The sequence below is a fragment of the Eupeodes corollae genome, chromosome 1 (genome assembly GCF_945859685.1).
Source record: "Eupeodes corollae chromosome 1, idEupCoro1.1, whole genome shotgun sequence".
In the NCBI taxonomy this organism is placed as follows: domain Eukaryota; kingdom Metazoa; phylum Arthropoda; class Insecta; order Diptera; family Syrphidae; genus Eupeodes; species Eupeodes corollae.
The window spans coordinates 28,212,720-28,235,205 of record NC_079147.1 but is presented as its reverse complement, the minus strand read 5'-3'; the positions used below and the strand labels follow the sequence as shown (position 1 = coordinate 28,235,205).

Sequence of the window (22,486 nt, the reverse complement as noted above, 5' to 3'; positions counted from 1 at the left end):
ACAATGAACTGATACATTGAGCAAATGAACCGTTTATTGGGGCAATAATTTTGAGTTTTTTGAAATTGATAAACGCGTTTATTGACGTAATAAATAAAGTTATTAAATTTTAATAAACTTTTTTACTGACATAAACAAATTTTAATTGTCGCAATAAACGTCGCATACGTCCATTGTTAGAAATTTCTTGGAAAAAAAGACATCATCTAATATGTACCAACTATAGGTACCACCATAACATTCAACATATTTGGTAGGACACATTTTTCTTGCCCGGTGTCTCCTACGTCCATTTTTGATTGACTTAAACGCATATTTATTATTGTTTACTTAAACGTGACTCATACCTGCAAGATTTTAAATCAAGTTGTATGTGAAGTCGAATTCTGATTATGTAAACCTTTATGTAAAAATACGAAGATAATTAAAACCATAGACACACCATAATATGGTGCCTAGACAGATTTATTTCTATTTCATTTTTTATTTCTTCCTTTCTCTTTCGCACTTCATTGATGCAAGGAAAAACATGCGCTGTGTAATACCGGACAATCTTACAAACGATTTCTTTTTTCACACGTGTCTCTATCTCCATTTCCATCGTTGAACTTAAAGCTCGTAACACAATGTGACGAGAAAATGAGAAGAGATCGAGACATGATCCGATGTAATCTTTTTCTATTTATTAAGATAACAAAAATGTAGATAAACTATGCTAAATAACAACAAAAACTACTATCGCGTTGTCGAATGTGCCACTTCCGCGTTGGTTGGAGATCCCTAAATCGTTGCCCAATAATTCATAACGTGTGTTTTTACACGATTGAGATTTGTAAGCGTTGATTCTCTTTTGGCCCCTTTGCTTTTACAATGATGTTGTTTTTAACAGAAGTATAAACTTTGTTCAAATGAAAAGACTACACAAAGCACAACAGGGAAAGATGATACCTATGGGCAAGACCGCACTCAACTTCATCGGAACTTGAACTTGTTTGAGCAATATCGCACTAAGCGGCAACTAAACTTCATAAATCTTCATACAAATCCTTGTGAACCGCAGTTTCGCTGCAGTTCAGTTCCTTCGAGTGCGGTCTAACCTTATATGTCAATCTCCAGTCATTTTGTCTACGACCCTCAACATCTTGCTTAAAAATCGCAAGCTCAGATTGCAAGGTACAAAATCTGATTTTTTGTTAACGAATAGAGCGGATTTTAAAGCGGGGTACACATTATCAAACACGTCAAACAGATTTGCGAAACAGATTTGATACTGTGTAGCTCGGTTTTTTAACATGTTCCGTGACAATTTGACTAGGGCTGGTCACGAGACAAGAAAAGTCTCGGTTTCGGTCTCACTTGACGAGACGAGACTGCCTTTTTAACATCCGAGAAGACCTAGACGATACCGAGAGTCTCGTCGGTCTGGGTTGTCTCGGTAGAAAAAAAAGCTAGTAGATTGAAATATTCAATTTCAATTAAATATTTATTTTCTTCTGCACAATATTCAAACTATATGGGGGATAAACTATATTTTGACGTATTGAGAATATTTTATTGAAATTATCAACCTGAAATCGTATTTTTTCGAGACTAGACCCAGACAAAAAAGGTGATTCTGAGAACGAGACGATCAAATAATCATAAAATGTTGTCATAAATATGAAATCGCGTAAACGCACAATGACACCATTTTCACAATTATGACAAACTGGAAGAAAGATTGAACATGCTCATTCTTTTATGAAGAATTGTCATTATCTGAAACAGTCATAATTTTGTCTTCGTGTAAATGCATGTTACAATTTATCTGTTATCTGGATCTCGTGTCGTGCATTAAACAAAGCTCTATCATTCACTTTATTTGTTAATTTCTGGTTATCATATTTTCTTAAAATCATTGTTCTGTTCTGTAAATTACTAGGCAAAATATAGAAAACTTCATCTCGCCTCGCTCTCGTATCGTCTCGTTTCCGTGTCGCATTGTGAAAGAGCCTTAGCGAGCATGAACATGCATGAGCACAAAGCACCATTTTGAAGTGATAAACACAAACCCATAAGGAAAAGACAAGACATCAGTGTTACCGCAGGTTTATTTTTAAAAGAATCGAAAATGCTAAAAAAAGGATCATTGAAAAGAAAATTTGAATAATTTAATAACAGTCATATTATTTTGAACTTGTTTTAAAACAAGATCTACGGCAAAACTAGTTTAGTAAAGTTTCAAGTTGCTAGCTTTGAAAAAAATCTGTATTATTCATTAAAGTTTTGAAATTTTAAACCCGAAATATTGAACAAGGGATATCAAAACTTCAGTACCGATTTTTTCAAAACTTGGACCACGGAAACCTCTATGGAACTAGTTTTGCCGTAAGACTTGGTTTGAATCAATTCAATAATATGACTGTCATTTACATGAATTAAATGTGATTTATTGAGTTTTATAGACTAATTTTTTTTAATGAACTTATTTTTTCCACCTTTAGCAATCATCTTATTATAAACCTGCGGCAACACAGGAACCGAATGTAAATGTAAGCCATTTGCTTTTTTTGCCATTCCTCCTTTATCCAAAGAAAGAGTTTATTTTTAGCAATATAAATTACAGTTTTCACATAAAATTTAGTACAGTAGGTACCTTTTTTTAATAGTTTTAAATAATATAATTTATTGGCCCAAAAAACAGTTTATTGACCCAAAAAATAGTTAATCCTGCCAATAAAGGTTCCTATATTCCAAGAAGAACCATTTATTTTCCCAACAAAGTGTTTTTTGACCCAATAATATCGTTATTGTTCCTATACAATCTGTTTTGTCTCAATAAACTATTTCTTGGTCCAATAAACCATATATGTATATAAAGCCTCATAAATTTCTCCCTGTGCCATAGCGTTAGGCGTTAAAAGAATTTAATTCTTCATTCTGTGTTCTGCCATCGTCGAGAGCTGAGCTCCTCCATCAGTCGCGTCAGTGTGTGTTTCTAATTGAATTGAAAAAAAATTGTAAATTTATTGTGTGCTGGACTGCTGAAAAAACGTATGCAGGTGAGTGAAAAATATATATTGTACATAAAGGTAAAAAAATAAGTTATCATTTGACCACGTTTTGTGTCTTAAAAACCATATATTTTTGTCAAAATTTCTCGTGGTACCTACCAGCCAAGTCTGAATTTTTTTTGTGGCGTCACATAACACGATTCCACCAAAAGGCATTTGAGTACAAAAAAGTATATTCAGCCCTATCACGAATTCCATCGTAATCGGAATCTTGTTACGAATACCTAAAAAACGATCCAACTCCATCGTTTTAAAAAACTTTTTATGAATCCCGAAAAAAAACTATCGCCGAATCTGTTATTAGTGGCAATTTGTATGGGATTTTCTACTACGATAGATTCTATGATCCATTTTTTAGGGATTCGTAACAAGATTCTGATTACGATGGAATTCGTGATAGGGCTGATTGCCTTATGAAGTTATCATTTTTAAAAGCCATATATTTTTATCAACATTTCTCGTGGTACCTACCAGTCACGTGTAAATTTTGTTGTGTGATATCCACCGACGCTGTATACCGTCTTAATTATAGTTTGTTTTTCAAGACCTTCAGAAAAATGTTTTAATGGTGAGAAGACGGTAGTATTCGCTATTTCACTATATCCACTCACAAAAAAAATAATCGCCAAGAGTTAATAAATCCAAAAATGTAATAATTTTGTTTTTATTTCTCAAAAAACACATTTAGGCAATTGAAGATCTACTAAACAGAAATTTAAAAAAAAAACTATATCTATCATTGAGCTGACCTTCTCCTATTAGTTGTGCGTACAACTTAAACATCTGTTTTGGAAAACTTATCGTGTCTGTGACTGCTGTCATATTTTATGCAGGTGAGTACGAAAAACTATATTGTAAAGGTACAAAATAAGTTATCATTTCAGAACGTTTTGTCAATTATACATTTATTTTTGTCAATTTCTTTAAATCTTAAAAATAAAATTCAACTCTTGAATTCTATTTTAATCGCTACTATTTTAAAATTACGTTTGTTGAATCTTTTGCAATACAAAATTCGTATGATGACAAATTGCAAGTTTTTGCAAAAGCATAAGTACAAATTTTCAAAACGTACCGCAAAATATGTAGCGCTTTAATTACAAACAAAATTTGAGTAAGATCAATCATATTAAGATAATCGTAAATGGTGGCGTCATATATCTAATACATATGTATTAGGTATATGACAACACGATTTAATATTTATTTTTAACAACTTTTACACTTTACAGGAATTTTATCGAACGAGCAAACGTGGTAAAATTTACAATAAATATTGTAATTTAAAATTCACGTTCAAGGCGATAAACGAGCCTCAAAATATCAGACAATCTATAAAGACGTGTGGGAAAAGGGGAGTTCGAGAAGAGATTCCAGAGTTAAGTAAGTTTAAAACAATTATGTATGAAAATTCAAGTAATTTTTTTCTTATTTACGAGCTTTTTTGTATATGCTTCTTATTTAAATGAATTGCGTATTTAAAATAAAATATTTCTATATTTTTTTATCAGTTGCAGAAGAAAACGCCGAACAATGCTTGCGGTCATTAAAATTTGATAACCTTTCCTCGGAAGAAATTGATAGATGTTGGATGGCATACAGGCTCTTGGAAATACAAAATTCCGAATCAACATCAAACGTATTTAAAAAATGGCCACAATACAAGCAACCATCTGGCTTTCGCTTTGTAAGTATTTTTGAAACAATTATATGAACCAGTTACTAAGAATGTAATAATTCTTTGCACAGTAACTTCAATTAAGATATACACCCATCAAATCCGTCATGTCTACCTACCTGTTCAAGTAATTCGTTAGCATTCCCGAATAGCACAAAATTCGATTTGCAACAAGAAATTTGTAGTATTTGTGTTCTATTAAAAAAAAAACAAAAGCCATTATAAATCAGTTGTGTTTTTGTACACGAATAAATATTTGTAACTTTGTCATTCGAAATGCTTTAAATAGCTTATACAAGAGTTAAAACTTGTTCTTGATGGTGTTGTTAGGTCGAATGTAACTGAATCGTTTAAAATACCTTTATTATATTTCTATTTTCATATCTTCCAACTTAGATGTTTATACAGCTTTTATGCAAAAATCCTTCAAATAATAAAGTTACTTAATTACAATGTAAATTGTATAGCTATTCGATAGAATCTAATAACGTTTTAACAAAGACTAACGGCAATAAGTTTTACTTTACAACATTTCATTAAAAGATCATTTAATTGAATAGATAGATAGATAGATAAGTTCTTTATTTTTTCAATTTTCTTATAAGTACAATATTTCATAGTAAAAGATATACAAAGCATGGCTTTATAAGCCGTCTGCCGGAAATAAACTAATTAAATAAAAAAGAAACAAAAAATACAACATTTGAGTAAAAAGAGAGAATATTTCACAAAAATAAATTTCATAGTTAAAAATATGTAAATATAAATATTAAAGAAAACAAATTTTTAAATTATTATTTTCATAATGTGACTTTTAGTTTAGTCAAAAAAAAAAAATAAAGAATCACTTTAACATCTTGTTACAACTCAAAACAAACTCAAACCTCGTTTCGATATTTTCTTACATGTGAGACATAGCGTATAAGAGTAAGAGGCTTCCACGATCTCCGTTTAGTACACCGACATACCTCTTGGGAATGGTGGTACAACAATATGCGTAGGTATACTGTATATGACATACAAAACAAATTCAGAGAGTTTGTTTTCTATTAGAGAGTTAAATTAACCACCATTTACATTTACCCCAGCGCCTAGGTTAGGTCAAAAGAGTAGAACAATCATACTGGAAGGGGTTCAATACACCCCCGTTTTTTCTCAAAAAATGGCTGAAAGCAGAAGCAACACTATTGGAAAACAATGGTAGCACCTAAAATATTCTCTTATAGCTTATTTTAAAGCCAGAAGCCCAACACTTTAAAAAAGGAATTAGCTCCAAAGATCCTATTTCTACTAGGTAATGAGTAGAATATTCTTTTTTTAAAGTTTTGAGTATGGAAATTAAATTTTCAAAAACTTTCAATTAAAATAACTTTTTTTTAAACGTATGTTCAACTATGGGTTTGTGGTTTTCAGTAGTCATGCTTCTGCTTTAAGTCATTTTCTGAGAAAATTACCCCTCCCATCTTAACGGGAATACACCAGATTTGACGCATACGTGGTTGTATATAGTTACTGTACTAACTAACTAATAATGATATGATAACTTATAATGACATTACAAATTTTTAAAGGTGGACATGGACTTTGGCTATTTGCACAAGAACTGCTCTTCACTTTTAGTCACTTGGGAAGAACTTCATGAGAAAATAGTAGACTTTCTGTGCATCGAAGACCACATCAAAGAAAAATCCATAAAGCAGACTCTCATAAAAATGAAATCGATGAATCCATCCGATAGTAAGTTACAATATTTGCTCAAAATAAAACTTTATTTCCTTAAGAAAATAATTATTTGCTTTATAACAATAACCTTATCGTTTATCTATTAACAAACTCAGATTAAGATAAATTAAAAAACTAATGCTTGTAGTGTCGATTTGTCTTGCTTAAAAGTTTGTCTATATGAATCAATTTTTACCAAATTTGGGTACTATTTTTCGTAGACTTTATTTTTTTATAAAAAAACGGACTGTTGGATTTTTATAAAAAATTACTGAATATGGAAGCCAATATTTGTAATTTTTGAAAAGCTACTTGAGTCGAAAGTACATTTTTACGAAGTTTTAGTATTGTCTTTTTTTAAGATTTTATTTTGTGTAAAAAAAACTGTCAATTCGATTTTTTTCAAAATTTTATCGAAGTATGAACGGACGGATATCTATTATTATGTTTCAATAAATTGGAGTAAAAATTCTCATTTTAGTATTTGACTTTAAATTGATCAAAGATTCAAGCATTAAATATTGAAAAAAAGCTAGAGAGTGACGAACATCTCTGGTACATTACTTGTCAAATCCCTCGTTTTTATACATGGTTTACTTATTTTTGATACGATATAACTTTAAGCAAATATCTTTCTAACACAGTTTAAGTATAGTTTGGCATTTTCTTTATTGTCTTTTACAGATTGACGAGATGCTACAATTATGTGGTCACTTCATGGGTACTATATTCCCAGCCAAAAATCTGTGCGAAAAGACAGATTTGGAAAGAAAAGCACCACTAAGTATACGATCAAGGACTCCCAGGAATCATTTCTTTACATTGGGCGAAATACACAGGTGGTTGAAGAACATATCGGATTTTTGAACCAGAGATCAGAAAGTGTTCAGCCCTTCATATATGTCCTTGGAGAAGATGTATTGAACTTTCAAGAGATATACGTCTACTTTGACGGTGTTAAATTTCCATTTGTATCATTTTCTAGGGCAGTAGACATTTGCTTTAAAATATTTTTTTTATTTAATTTAAAATATTTTTTTTATTTAATTTAAAAGTTTCCTACTGCATCCTCTAGTTTTTGGAATTTTATTGAATCCTTATATTTTAGCAGTAAAAAAAATCAATGTTCAAAGACTCATATATTGCCCAACGCAATAAAACCAATAAATGTATGTGACTAAAAATATGTTTTTTACTTTCATATTTTCAGAAAAGAAAACGTATTGGACGTTGCTATAGTAAAGGAAAACAATTTTGGAAATTTAAGAAATTATTTCATTGGCTCAACAAATAATTTAGCTTGAGTCAAAGAAATAATTTATTGGCTCAAGAAACAAATATTTCCAAATCAATGAACTATTTCATTGGCTCAACAAATAATTTTGCTTGAGTCAAAGAAATAATTTATTGGCTCAAGAAACAAGTATTTCTAAATCAATAAACTATTTAATTGGCTCAACAAATAATTTTGCTTGAGTCAAACAAATAATTACTGGCTCAAGAAACAAATATTTTCAAATCAATAAACTATTTAATTGGCTCAACAAATAATTTTACTTGAGTCAAACAATTAATTTATTGGCTCAAAAAACAAATATGTCCAAATCAATAAACTATTTTATTGGTTCAACAAATAATTTTACTTGAGTCAAACAAATAATTTATTGGCTCAAGAAACAAATATGTCCAAATCAATAAACTATTTTATTGGCTCAACAAATAATTTTGCTTGAGTCAAACAAATAATTTATTGGCTCAAGAAACAAATATTTCCAAATCAATAAACTATTTCATTGGCTCAACAAGTAATATTTTTTGAGTCAAATAAATAATTTATTGGCTCAAGAAACAACTATTTCCAAATCAATAAACTATTTCATTGGCTCAACAAATAATTTAGCTTGAGTCAAAGAAATAATTTATTGGCTCAAAAAACAAATATATCCAAATGAATAAACTACTTTATTGGCTCAGCAAACAGGTTTATTGGCTCAACAAACAAGGTTGCTTGAGTCAATAAAATATTTTATTGGCCCAACAAACAAAGGTAAATAAATTTATAAACTGGATCAATAAACTTTTGCTTGAGCCAATCTGCGTTTATTGAGCCAATAGACAGCCTTTCTTGGCCCAATTAACCTGTTTGTTGGACAAATATTGATTAACTTTTTTATTGGCCCAATAAACTTTTTTATTGTATTTACGTACCTTTTTGGTTCAGTGAAGGTTTTTTTTTAAAATAAAATAAAAAATGTCTTGGGTATCAATGAAAATCTTTATTAACGTGAAAGTACGTTTGATGCCATTATGTATGGAACTCAATTTTTGTTCCATACCCAATTTTGAACGGTTTCAAGCATAAATCGGCTGATGCTGCAGCAATTTCACGTTCGATATTCGTAAAAAGCTCATCAATCGTTCGCTGGCTTGTTGGCATAGACCATAAGCTTGAAGTAGCCCATAGGAAATAGTCAACCGGTGTAAAATCGCACGACCGACGCGGCCAATCGACTGGACCATTTCGTGAGATAAAACATTCTCCAAACTTAATTTCTAATAAATTGATTGTGACATTCGCTGTGTAGCTTGTAGTACCGTCCTGTTGGAACCACATGTCCTCTAAGTCCATATCATCCAATTTAGCCAAAAATAACGTAACGTGTCGGTCTTAATCATCGCGGAAGAAGAACGGCCCAATGACGCAGCCGTCGGCCCATAAACCACACCAAATTTTTTCGGGATGCAATATTGACTCATTGACTACGTGTGGATTCTTGCCTGACCAATACCGCATATTTTGCTTCTTTAAGAAGCCATCGATGAACCTCATCGATAAAGATAATTTTTCGATAAAAATTCAAATCATTTTCAAGTTGTTGCTCAGCCCAATTCACGAACAATGAACCTCATCGATAAAGATAATTTTTCGATAAAAATTCAAATCATTTTCAAGTTGTTGCTGAGCCCAATTCACGAACATACGACGCTTCTGGTGGTCAAATGGCTTCAATACTTGCGTCAATTTAATCTTAAAATTTGCCACAACGACGTGACAGAGATGCCCAACGCTTGAGAACGACACATTTGGGCTCACTGGCACGGAAAATTTTTGTTTTGTGCCTGTTGATTTGAATTTTTCTACTAGATGCTCAATTGCTGATCTGCTAGAACGAAAATGACGACCATAAATTTTACGTAACGCTTTTAACGTTGAGGCCACTGACACCGAATTACGGTATTAAATTTTAATAACTTCGACTCGTTGTGGGCTCGTATATCTTTCCATCATGAAATGTCAAACCTTACTGAGAGAAATGTCAAGGAGCTGCAAGAAATATGGCGTCGTTTGCTCTCCCTGTAGCTCTTCTTTTGTAGCGTGCCAGTTGAAAAACCCTGAACTAACCACGAGACTGAATTTAAATATCGCACCAAAAACATTTGGAAACTTGCTATTGCAAAAAAATTCATTTTGGTTTTTAAACAATTGGGTAGGTTTTCTGAAAATTGTATGAAGCCATTTCCAAATATCAAAAGCTACGAAAACTATTGCTTTTGAAACTGTTAAAGCTTTCCTTGAAACTTTAGAGATATGCATTTCACCAAAGTCAGCTATGCTTAGAAGATGGTTTCCAGTTGCAAAGAACGCCAAAGCAACCAAAAACTGATATATAGGAGCGATGAATTGTTTTCTGAATACGACAAATTGTATTTATATATTGATTTTAAAATACATCCTCCATTCCAATTTCTGAAATTTCAAAGAATTCCACGTCATCGTCAAGCACATTCAAAATTTTAAAATAAATCAATGCTTTTGAACTTATTTACTTTTTGATAGGTGGATGCTGAGTTTGCTACCTTAAAACTCAAAAAATATTGTTTCAATAACATTGAGTTCATATGGCAAAAGGTCTTAAAGAAATACTATATATGTACATATATCAGTTAGGCAGGTGCTCAAGGCAACAGGAACCCAAAAGTACTACTAGACTCGTTTTGAAAAATTCTTTCTTACAAAATAAAAAAATATAGTAATATCTGATCGTCTTATATTCCTTGAACCCGTTCAAAGCAATACCAAAAACAGAGATTTTTCTTATGCATTCCATTTGCTCTTGCATTACTTTGCCATTGACATTATAAACCTTCAAAGGTTCAAGTGGGCGTTTCGCTTTTGGCGTTTCTCCTATTATGTATTTACGTACTCCATACAAACAATGCAGAACCTTAAACAAATTCATGAAATGCACAGTCCCCTTTTAATGCAAATAGCTTAGGTAAAAAACAACCAACTTGATTGCCTTTTATTCAAGACTTTACATAAAAGACCATAGGTACCTACAATGATATGCCAATGCCAAACTCCTATTCCTGGGCTGTCACTTTTGGTGTCAGTACGTTGTGTTTTTTCGGTTTTATTTGCCGACTTTGCAGTCCGCGCATAATATGATTTACGCTGATTGCGTTTTGGCTTCACGTCAGAGATTATTTACCAAAAAAGTGAATCAAGGATATGCGTTCTTTCGCACATAGTACAGTAAAAAAAATAGCGATGTCACGTCAATTGACGCACGTTACGTACATCTATACACATACGGTCTCTGCTGAAAAGTTAAACCGATCGTTAATCTCGCGAAGAGACTGCCTTTGACGAAAAGCGGCCTAGCTGATCGCTGCACCGTAATCGTAATCTATGCAATCTGAATCCCTCTTTGCGCTTTAATAACCACGATCTGCTTGATCCTAGATCGTTTTAATGCAATTCGATCGCAAAACCTAAACTCTATAAGGTGCAGACGACGTTAAGCTTTGCATCCAAATCTCTATGCATCTGAATCCGCGAATAAAACAGTGAAAACCAAAAACGATCGTGTGCCATGAGAGCGCACTACTTTACCTTCGATTTACATGTTCGTGATCTGTGGGACAAGTTGATCCATTTTTCTGTCGTCTGACGTCGCGTCGTCGTCGCTCTCGTCGTTTGTCGATATGGCAACTATGGCGGTGATGCCAGTACAATGACGGGCTGGGACGCGACGGTACGATCGACCAGCTCCAGCGCAACGCCTGCCGCAGCTATCGGCGGCGTTGTAGTTTTGTTGCCAAAAGGAATTTTCAATTCGGATCAACTGCAACCTACGTGCTGACTATTAAATAACTATCGAGAAGATAAATTGGTTGATAATCTTATTTTGGCCATATGCGAGTACCTTACCCGCCTCGAACCACCTCCACCTTACCTAAACCCTCTGTGTGTCTTAGAGAATGCGGGTGCCCGTGGGCTAAATTCAACTCAATTGTTAGAGGTTTCATTTTCATAAAAATGGGCCAACAAGTTTCTCGAGGTTTGTATTTGTTTTTTGAATTTTTAAATGGATCAAATTTGTGTTCGTTGTAACAAGCGTAACAAGAATCGAGATTGATTGTTCTCAGGGTCAGCACTTTAAGGCGAGCGAGTGAGCAGCGGGCAAATACTGTAAGTTACGTGGAATAAAATATTATTAATTTAATATCACTTACCTCGGCTACTGTAACTTCGTAGGGTGTGTTCATAAATCTTGGTGCATTGTCGTTGACATCTGACACACGCACAATGATCGGAATGTTACGTTTCTTGTTCGACGATCGTATCGTACATGACACCTGAAATGAAGGAAAATATGTTGCATTATCATAATACTTGTATGTTGTATGCATAAATATGCAAGTTAGGTTGATTTATAGCTAAACATGTTTGAAGAATGCTTCGGGGAGATGCAAAGTTTTGTGGGCATTGTGTTTCTAGAACTGGAGGTCTTAAAGGTAAGGACTTGTCTTGTTCTTTGTGGTTTATAGATGTTTTTTAGAAGGAGATAAGAATGAGGAAATGCTATTGCATGGATCTTTTTTTGAAGAAGATAAGCAGAGGATTCAAGAAGGTAGTGTTAAGGAAACTACTATCGCGGTAGGCAGGCATATAAAACCGTTTTAATGATACTCATAAACCTAATGTAATTTTTAACAAGAATAAATGAATTAAAATAAGAAGTCTTCTTCAACCATATCATTGAATAAATTTGACCTTTTGAATATTCTCTGAATGAGATAAAATGTAGATAAAATGATTGTAAAAGACATCTTATAGGGATTTAAAAGAGGTTTCATTATAATAATTAAAACATGAATTTTATTTTTGTGCCTTGAATAAATCGGGGACAAGGACAATACAAAATCGGAAAATCTCAATAACCTATTGGCGTCACTTCGTCGACTAAAATATCAAAGTAGCGAAGGCTCCGAGACGAAAAAAGTCTTTATCACTGAAGATGGTTTTTCCATAAAAAATCTTGAAATTTTGAAACATTTCAAGGAACTAATCACAGGAGATACGACACGTTGCTGCTACCTGAAAGCTTTACGACATTCTTAAAACTTTGTTCCAAAATACGATGCAATGTCGTACCTGAAATGGCTTATTTCAAGGATCGAATAGAAATTGCCAAAGTAACACTACTGGCTGTAGCAGCAATATTCTCAGTTTTTCTTAAGTGACGTGTACGGTTTCATCAGCTCAAAGTTTTCCAGTAGTTTTAGTCTGGCTGTTTGAGAAAGTTCTTGAAGAGGACCAAACACACGAGGTTACAAACTTGATTCTTCGTGGAATAAGAAATCTTATCCCGACAAGGGTATGATCTATCAAACACAAAGAAATGGCACGGCTAGATTAACTTTAACACTTTGACTAAGGCATGGTTTGACCTTAGCGCTTCCTCTATACTTACATTTTTTTTTATCAAAAAGGTTCCTTTTACTATACTTTACTTATATCTGTGCTTAATTTTACTAATATTTTATTTTTAACTAAAAAAAACGATTGTCGCTTATTTTACGTCAGAATAATAGTATGACGTTTTTCCCGGATGCGGGGTGCGCGGAGTCTTAACACAAATCTGGCATACAACAAATACGATTTGTCGATGACGCGTCGACATCCGCAGTCAAAGTGAGAGGTTATTAGGATGAAAGATATAAGTTTACGGATTTACAAAGAAAACATCACTTAGGAAAAGCGGAAAATGTTGCAACAAGCTAGGAAGACTTGTAACAGTAATTTGTTTTTATGATCAGAAATTAATGCAAAAATTACTACAAATGTCCCAAAGGTAATATAATTTCTTAAGCTCAGTACCCATCTGACACCTCTTGTAAGTTTGATTGATAAAGCCAATTTGCTTGCAGCAAAGTTTGCAGTTAATTCAATACTGAAAATGAGTAACATATGACAAATCTTCTTTTGTCTGGTTTTGCCAGCGATGAAGAAAACCTTTTTGGAACAATTGGGGAGACACTATCCGGGCCAGTGGATTTGTGTATGAGTGCTATTGGAACTGCACGAGTGCGAAAGAAGATTCGTCCCATAGAATCATTTACGCTCTCAAGAACAGGAGTAGCGTCGAATTAACAGAAAACTGTGCTGCAAGCAAATTGTCTTTGTCAATCGAGCTTTCATAGGGAGTGTCATTGTGGAAGAGCGTTGGAACCAAGGATGACGTGGTGCTCGTTCGTTTTTAACATATGACCAGAAATTTTTCCTACCTTTTGTGACATTGTATAGCATTGTTTGCCTTAATTTCTGATCATGCAAACATTTGGTTCAACGAATATGACCATTACATGTCTTCCTAGCTTATTTAAACTTATTCCGGTTTTCCTCAGTCGGGTTGGCTTTATAACAACGGAAACATACATCTCTCAACCTAATAACCTCTTTACAGCTCGTATCAAACCATGAGTTCTTTTTGGGTTTGATGGATTCTACCCTGTTCGGGATAGAATTTCTCATTCCAAAAAAGAATTAAATTTGTAACCATATCTGCGCTGGAATCCACGTCACTATCGAGGAAGCATAGTGACCAGTTAAAGTTCCTGAAGAATTCATTGAGACCGTTGCAGTTGGTTCTCAGTTCTTTCTTTAACTTGGTTTCTTAAACATGTGAATTTTGCAGATGCGATACCATGGTCTGATGTGTCTAGAGGCGGTAATACACTGATTGTGTATTCATTAGGGTCTGAGGTAAGAAACAAGTCTTAGGTGTTGGCGAATTGGCCTGCAACGTCAGGGATTCAAATTGCCTCATTGCCAAGCTGAGTTAATTGATTTAACGCAGCAAAGATCTCAACATACCTTTCTTCCGGTGTTGACTGTTGAAAACACCTGCAATAACGATTTCAGTGTGAGGATAATGGGCAATAATTCTTTGAATGGAGTCAGACAAAACATCAAATTCGTTAAAAGTTGAATTTCTTTCATAGCCATAAGTCCATTGGGGATCTCATGGTTTATGTCACCGAATAGTGAAACAAATCTTTACATCGTTTTGGAGAAAGAATCATTGCACAAGCTCTCGAAAATGCGATCTTTTGGTACTGCTAAATCTCTTCCTTTTTGGACTAGAAATTACTTTTTGGTCCATTCAATTTAAGTATGTAGTAACAAATTTAAAATTAAGAAAGGTGTGCTTCTGGGCTAAGTTTTTACTCCGGCACTCTTCCTTATCTCTATAAATTATTTCTTGTTTGAAACTTTAACCCTCTTTTACCTGAGTTTCTCTGATTCACTTAAAGATTTTCATCCTTGTCCATTGGATGTGGAATGATAAGTTCATACAATTTTTAACTTGACAGCATCAATGGGAAATCAAAAACCGTGTAGAATTTAATCCTTTGAAAACTCAATGCTGTCTTCTGTCACAAAAACGTAACCCTTCCTCAATGCCACTATTCATTGGTAGAACTTGTATCAAGGAGACTGAGCAGTTTCCAATTGTAGTTACGTTCACCATAAATCATCTTTTGTGAGTGATTACAATATTTAACATGGCCGAAAATGCTACTAAGTGTTAAGGATTTCTATGACTGTCCGATGTTTTTTTCCCTATTGACTTTTCTATAATTTACAAAGCTTTTATTCATCTGAAACTAGACTAATCTTTGGGCTATTGCTCCAACTTGAGTCTTTTGGATAGAAATTATAGGCGATCGTTTTCTTACTGAGACATTAGCTTGTTATTGTTTTATCACTATTTTCATAACAAATGCTCTAGCGAAATAGTTAGTAGTTAGTCCCCTCTTCAAACAATTTAATTATGATATTTGTATTTCTAGGGATGCTACTTCAACTTTTTTCACCTCTAGACCATACAATCCATAATTTTATGGTTTTTTTTTATACGATTACATTTAAAATACTCAAGAGGTTTTGAATATGGGATATCACATTGCAATAGCCTAATTATTTGAAACCCATTTTTATAAAATTTCGGAACAAGCTAGATCTTAAGAGCTTTAATGGAATTCTCATATATTCACATGATGACTTGAAATGGTAAAAACATTGGCTTATTAGATTTATAAAGTTCCTTTATAAGTTAAACAACGTCTTCTATGTAAAGATATTTTATTCAGATAGAAAAACTAAAAGAAAATTTTTTGATTTTAAATAAACTGATCAAGTAATTATAATTTAATATTTCAAATAAAAGGAATAATAACAAACTGTTGTCACTTAACGAATGTAATATTGAAACAAATATGGTATTTTGGATTGTTTAAAAAAAAAAAGGGTTTAAGATGAAACGTTTATTATAAGAGGTTGTAGTGAAATTTTCCACCGTACAACCGACCCGACGGACTGACTATAATTCCGATTGTTTTTAAACAATATTGGATTTCCGAATCCAATATTGTCGAAGATCGAACGCGAATTAAAAAATGAAAAATGATTTAAAATTAAATAAACGAAATTGCACACCGCCGATGTGCCGCGAGAGTTATTATGACACTTTACGTCAGTCGATATGACAAACAGGTGGAAGAATTCACCACAGGTAGCAATAAAAGTATTGCCAGCCCAGTAGTTCAGCTTAAGGGGGGGTTTCGATGGGGTGAATATTTTATTAATCAAGGTGATTAATAAAATTGAAATGAAATTGATATCAAAATGATATCGAAATACGACGAGGTGAATTTCTCCAAGTCGTATTGATTATAGTGGGCGCCAGGAAACTTTTTACTGGAAGTTTACCAAAAACCAGTAGCTGAAAAATTAGTCTTCAAACAAAGAATGAAATACAAGAAAGGTTTTGTTTTCCGGATGGGAAATTTAAGTTGTATTTATTTGCCTGGAAAACCTTGGCCGAAGCCGGGATTAAAAACCAGGATCTTTTAAAATAAAAAAAAGGAAAAGATACAAATTGAAGGATGGAGATTGACAGAAGGTCAATTCTCAATAAATGTATTGCAAACAAGAGAAAGATTATTAATCTATAACCAAAATTGGAAAACAAAAAAAGACAAACCAAGAAAAATCGCTTCAAGAAAATTTTCGAAAACGGTTAAACACTTCCCGTAGTACCGGGAACAAAAAAAACGGATTTTTGACGCGAAGGTCAAAAGGACGAAAAAACAATATCTTTCAAAAAAACAAAGAAAACACTATACTTAACTTTTCCACTTCCACCACAGCTATCGTAGTCCTTCCTCAAAGAAAACTTTTCTCGACAGTCCAACAAAATGTAGGTTTTTTTTTTTAAAACAGAATCCTTCACACGGTTTTTCCTTCGTCTAATAACTTTGGGCGCAATCCAAAAAGTGGCCATCATCATGGCGAGCATGACCCTTCCGGCTACCTGCCTTTAGGCAATCCTCTCGGATCTTTTGCGTGGTGATCGATCTGTCTCGGTCCCGCAACTGCCTCCATCCATAAGATTGGGGTGTGCGACCGAGAAGCCAGATATCTTTCATCGCACGCGATCTCTTTAAAAGGTGATGCGATCACCCAGTAGCTCAATGAGTGAGTTCAGCTCTTCACTTTCCAACCCATTCCAGTCTAGACTTTCTGGAAAAATCGTGTGGAATTCCTTGCATTACCGAGTATTTACACGCGCTAGTTTTTAGTTGAGGAAAGACTACTTATGTGGTGTTAAAGGAAGTCGATAGCCAAGCCTATAATTAAAATAAAAGTTATTAAGATATTCTTGGAGTGATTTTTCTATCGTTAATAATTATGTACTTTATGGTGGGCCCTCGGCCATACTACGTTAAAGTTGGTGTGACTTTTCTACACACATTGTTGGGCATGGGTATCGTCTTCATGCCTTGACGATGTTGTTTATCCAATATGTGGGCCAACCGTCGCACAGTTCGTTGGTGTGGAATCCTTTCGCACACTTTGGTAGGACCTGTTAAATTTGCTTTCCCAAAATGCTAGAAGAGCAGGTCACTGGCTGATGGTCCAGGTTTCTACTAAACTCTTCCAGAATTTTGCGGCCGCAGTAAGAAATCATTAAGGGTAGTTAGCAACAAGGGAAGTGAAACTTGTTGTGGTAAAATTTACCGCAACAAGGTTTATGCTACATAGCCAAAATGAAGATAAAACTACTTCTGATATTTCATTTACTTGCTGTTAAGTTCTCCCAAATATAATCATTCATAAACTTCTTTTTTCAAAGCTCATTGTGTTATAAACCAAATTCGTTTTTCTAACTCAATTCTACATATTTGTACATATATAATCTCGATTTGCGTTAAATTAATATTAATATAACATCAATTTCAAATTAATTCCATTATATTTACAGTTTTTTATTAACAACTCTCCTCTACTGTTTTTTAAAATAATTGTTAAATAAATCCAAAAAAAAGTTAAAAGTTCCTTCAAATGGGATCAACTTTTTGTCGATTTTATAAATTCACAAAATTCCTGTTTAATTTTAATTGATTTTCAATCCCAATTTCCATTATGTTTTCAATAAATAACAAACGAACCATAATGTGCCGCACAATTAATTTATTAAGTCATTTAGTGCTGCAAATGTAGACTTTTTTTCTCATTCATTCAGTTGAACTAATAAAATAGAATTAACAAAATATAAACAAAAAAACATTTACATCTTTGACACTTTTTAAAATGTTCAATTCAATTCAAATAAGAACAGAAAACCAGCTTTTTTGATATGTCTTCAGTTTTTATTTTATTATAGTGTTTTATATAGAATGTATAGGTTAGGTTTTTACAAACGATCAATAAATAAACGGATACGACTGCGACGCGACAAGACGCAAATGCAATATGAATACATAGATAGACGCCTTGTATGTTTATATATAAAAACCAGTCTCATTTACCTAAAAGGCCACATAAACATTTAGCATACATGTGACTTTTATATTTATTTTAATTGAGATTAAAGTTTAATTAAGGGCTAGTTATTGATCTGTAGAAAAAAAAGGAATTGACCTTTAAGAAACTACTCCTTCAAGTAGTGTTGTGAGGTCAAATTTTCAAAATTTCGCAAGCCGTCAAATCGTGAATACAAAATAGAATAATTAAACAGGGTCGTTCATTTTCCAGTTTCATGCACTTAAGAGGTTATGAATGATTAAACTAAGTACGAGCAATTAGAAAAGAAGGTAATGATTTAAAAGAAGATACCAATTCAAATGTCTGCACATCATAATATTGAGCCTGGTAAAGCGTTCCACATTCGTGTAGTGCGGCTAAAGAAGTAATTCTTATGCTTAACACCACGTTTGAAATTGGACTCAAGAGTAAACTGATGGGAATTGTTAAAATTACGGGTATTACTGTTAAATAGTTTGATTGAAGGAATACAACTGGCTAGATGAGTGTAAAACAAAAATGGCCAACTTCTCGGAAAGATACCAAAGGCAATTCTTTTGAGGTCACCTTTTTGCACTTTTCGGGTGATATTGCATCCATAATTTAAGTAATGTTTACTTGTATGCATCTAGGGTTACTGGATTATTCTGTTAAGCACAATATTGTTCATAGCAGTACAGAAAATTGTTCTCGTTGAATGGTGGTTAGTGCGTAGGACTGTTATGCCGGAGGTCTTGGGTTCAATCCCACGGGTACTGCCTCTCGCGAGGACAAATCCTTCAACAGTAATTCTTGGTATGCTTTCTCAAATAAATGGTTTGGATTCCGCTTAAAACTGTTGGTCCCCTTCATCCCTGACAACAGTACTTGAACACAGGTATGACTAAGAGTTGTAAGTCGCTAGGCCCTGGTTCCCTAAGGATTGTTGCGCCACCTAATTTATTTATTTAGTACAGAAAATAATCTTAAGGTGTCAAATCGTATCATTAATATCAGCAAAACGTTAAATTATGTCACTATTAAACTTCCGACACAATAAAGTCAAGACTGGTCGTATTGATTGTGTTGTTACCACGTCTTGTTAAAAGCTATGATCTTTATCTACTTACAAGAAATCGGCTATGATTCGCTTATACCGAAAAATCGATAAATTAGGTTGATCTGTAATACTTGCACTAGTAATATTATCTACCGAGCTTTTTGTTAATTGGCGCATGCTCAAAGGGTTTATAATACCTTTAATATGGCAGATCCACTGTGAGAGCATTAGGAAAAGAAAAAGGGGTTTGAAAGAACATGTTGATGTACTTTGGTTTTGAATTTTTGAAAATAGCAATATGTGGGACAGTGTGGAAAGACATTCCACATTCGCGTAGTACGGCTAAAGAATGAATGTCTATATTTTACAGTACCACGGAAGGTGGACTCAAAAGTAAACTGATGGGCATTCTTAGAAGCTCGAGAATCACGGTTGAAGTAGTAAAGAGGGAGCAATTCCACTGCCAATTTGTCTAGAGCATATTTTTTTTTAAATATCGGTAACAAATGGTGAGGGAACAAACATTCCAACGAGCGGCGTAATTGATTTTATGATGTTTTTACGTCCAATTATTTCAAAAGTTCTTCGTTTGATACTGTCCAAGAGGCTTCTGTAAGATATTGTGGTACCAGTGCACACTCCAGAGTGGAGAGTTAAACTCAAGTTTTGGAAGTATACATGTTTTATAGATTGTAGCCGAACCAGATAGAGACACAAATTTCTTGCATCGTCTCAGAAAACCCTGTGCGTCTTGCTGAATTTATGGCGATATCACGTATATGATCGTTCCACTGAAGGTGGTTTGTAGTTCTCGAGAACATTGAGGTGTTCAGTTTCGTTGATGCAATTAGGGTGTATCTCGATTCAACGACACAAGACAGAATTAGGTCTTCAAAGCATTAAATTTCGAGCTTGACATATTCTGCCGTTGAAGTTCTACATCCAAAGGAAGGGGATGTGAGTCTGAAAACGAATATGAAATCCTGGGAGTGCTATCATCTGCGAAACAATTTATTGGAAAGGGAGTTTTGAATACACCGAAAGAAGGTTTCATCTTAACCGAAGACATGCATTTTACTTTCTCCAAAACGATGTAAGGTCTTGTTCTATGAGATGAACCAGTGGACCTATTGCTCTGAAAGTCGTACTGCCGGTCATTAAAAAGCCTTCGATCATCGAGAAACTTCTTAAGCTGATAATTCATGAGAATTTCCATGACCATTCAAAGAAGGGATGTATGTTCAATCGTCGATAATTAGAGGTGGAGGGGGATTCGTCATTTTGGGCTTACGTAACGTCAAATTTCTTCACAATTTAAATTCTCGTTCGAATCACCACTTTTTGAGTGAATTTTAAATAATTGTAATGCTATATTATTAATTTAATCTTATGGCACATTAAATGACAGTTGGTTGACAGGTGTCAAGTATATAAGGCTCCAAATTGAATGACTCAACATATTTTTTAAGGATGATCGATACAAGTCATGATCATCAAGCCATACAAATGTTTGGAACTGATTTGAGAGCAACAACTTACAACCTATTCCTTTACTTAATTCGATTCAAATTACCGACAAAGATGTTATTTTAAAAAACTGGTGCTATTTGTTTGCCATCCATTATACTTATGCCCGTGATATTTTATTATAGGCCAAACCCCAAAGTGTCATGTTTTCTATATCAATTTATTTAATTTAAATGACATCTCTTCTCACCTGGAAGACAATATGACTAAGATTTTCTTCATCTCGGTCGAGCGGTTGCAGCAGCTGCAGCTTCTTGCCATTAAGCAAAAATGTTGGATTACCCTTTGGGAAGACTAGATCGAGTGCAATTTCCGTGAATGGATCACCAAAGATTGGTAGCTCTGGTGGATTTGTTTGTTGGCCAACATCTGAAACAAAGAAGAAAAAAAAGTTAAATATTATTCATTACTTTTTCACTAGATGGCAGGAAACAAGTTATAATTTTATTTCTATAGGCTTTCTGTATCGCGAAGCTTCTGGCGATGTTATAATATGGCGCGGCGTGGATGGTGTTCCCACGTAAAGTTATAAAAGACAAACATACATTTATTTTTTGTGCGTGTTTGTTTTATTGCGAATAATAACAAAAAATAATATGAACAAAATAAAAATTAATTTAAATTAATGAAGACAAAAAAAAAATGATTGGCAATTTAATCAAACTAAACAATAATAACGCAGGTACATATATCAACAAAGCAACAAAAAGTACTCGAACTTGCCTCCGCCTGAAGCTGCGCTATATAAAAGCTCTATAGATCTTTTTTTCTTATTTCTTTGAAATCTGATTATAACTTTGCGAGATTGCGATTGTTCGATTTGAAGAAGTGAAGTGTTTTTTTTTTTGTTCAGCTGCTTTGATTTTTTAAAATTTCCGGGTCTGCTATAAAATAATAATAATTATGATTCACACGTAAAAGAACTACTTAGCAGTAATGCTTACATACCATAAATCTGCTGGGTATGTGATTATAGTGAGCGGAGTTTTTGATTAAGTGAGAAGTGCTGTCATCCTGTTGTGTGACTTGACAGAATTGGGTGTAAAGGAATTTTAAAAATGAAAGAAATGAATGGGATTATCAATATTAGACCAAATCTTTCTACAGCTATTATTCACTCTTATTAAGTGGGTTTAATAGATTGTTTTCAAAATGTTTTGATGTATAGAAATTTGAAATGTTATACAGAGACAAATCAGGTCATTTATCAAATCCTGTCTACTTAACCGAAGGTACAAATACCTTAAATAGTGAGAGAGAAATAAAAAGGTTTGATACAAGATATCCGGGACCAATGATTTAATACC

The 22,486-nt window shown here is 33.6% G+C and overlaps 1 protein-coding gene across 2 annotated transcripts in view; it reads right to left on the bottom strand.

The window, feature by feature from the left end:
- LOC129953770 (cadherin-99C) overlaps window positions 1-22,486 on the bottom strand; it is a 284,004-nt gene that overhangs the window by 97,518 nt on the left and 164,000 nt on the right. For both annotated transcript variants that reach the window (XM_056067225.1, XM_056067226.1), the window contains exons 4-5: window positions 21,370-21,548; window positions 11,974-12,096 (exon numbers count right to left, since the gene is read on the bottom strand). In XM_056067225.1, coding sequence (XP_055923200.1) covers window positions 11,974-12,096; window positions 21,370-21,548 — 302 coding nt within the window. The remainder of the gene's footprint in view (window positions 1-11,973; window positions 12,097-21,369; window positions 21,549-22,486) is intronic.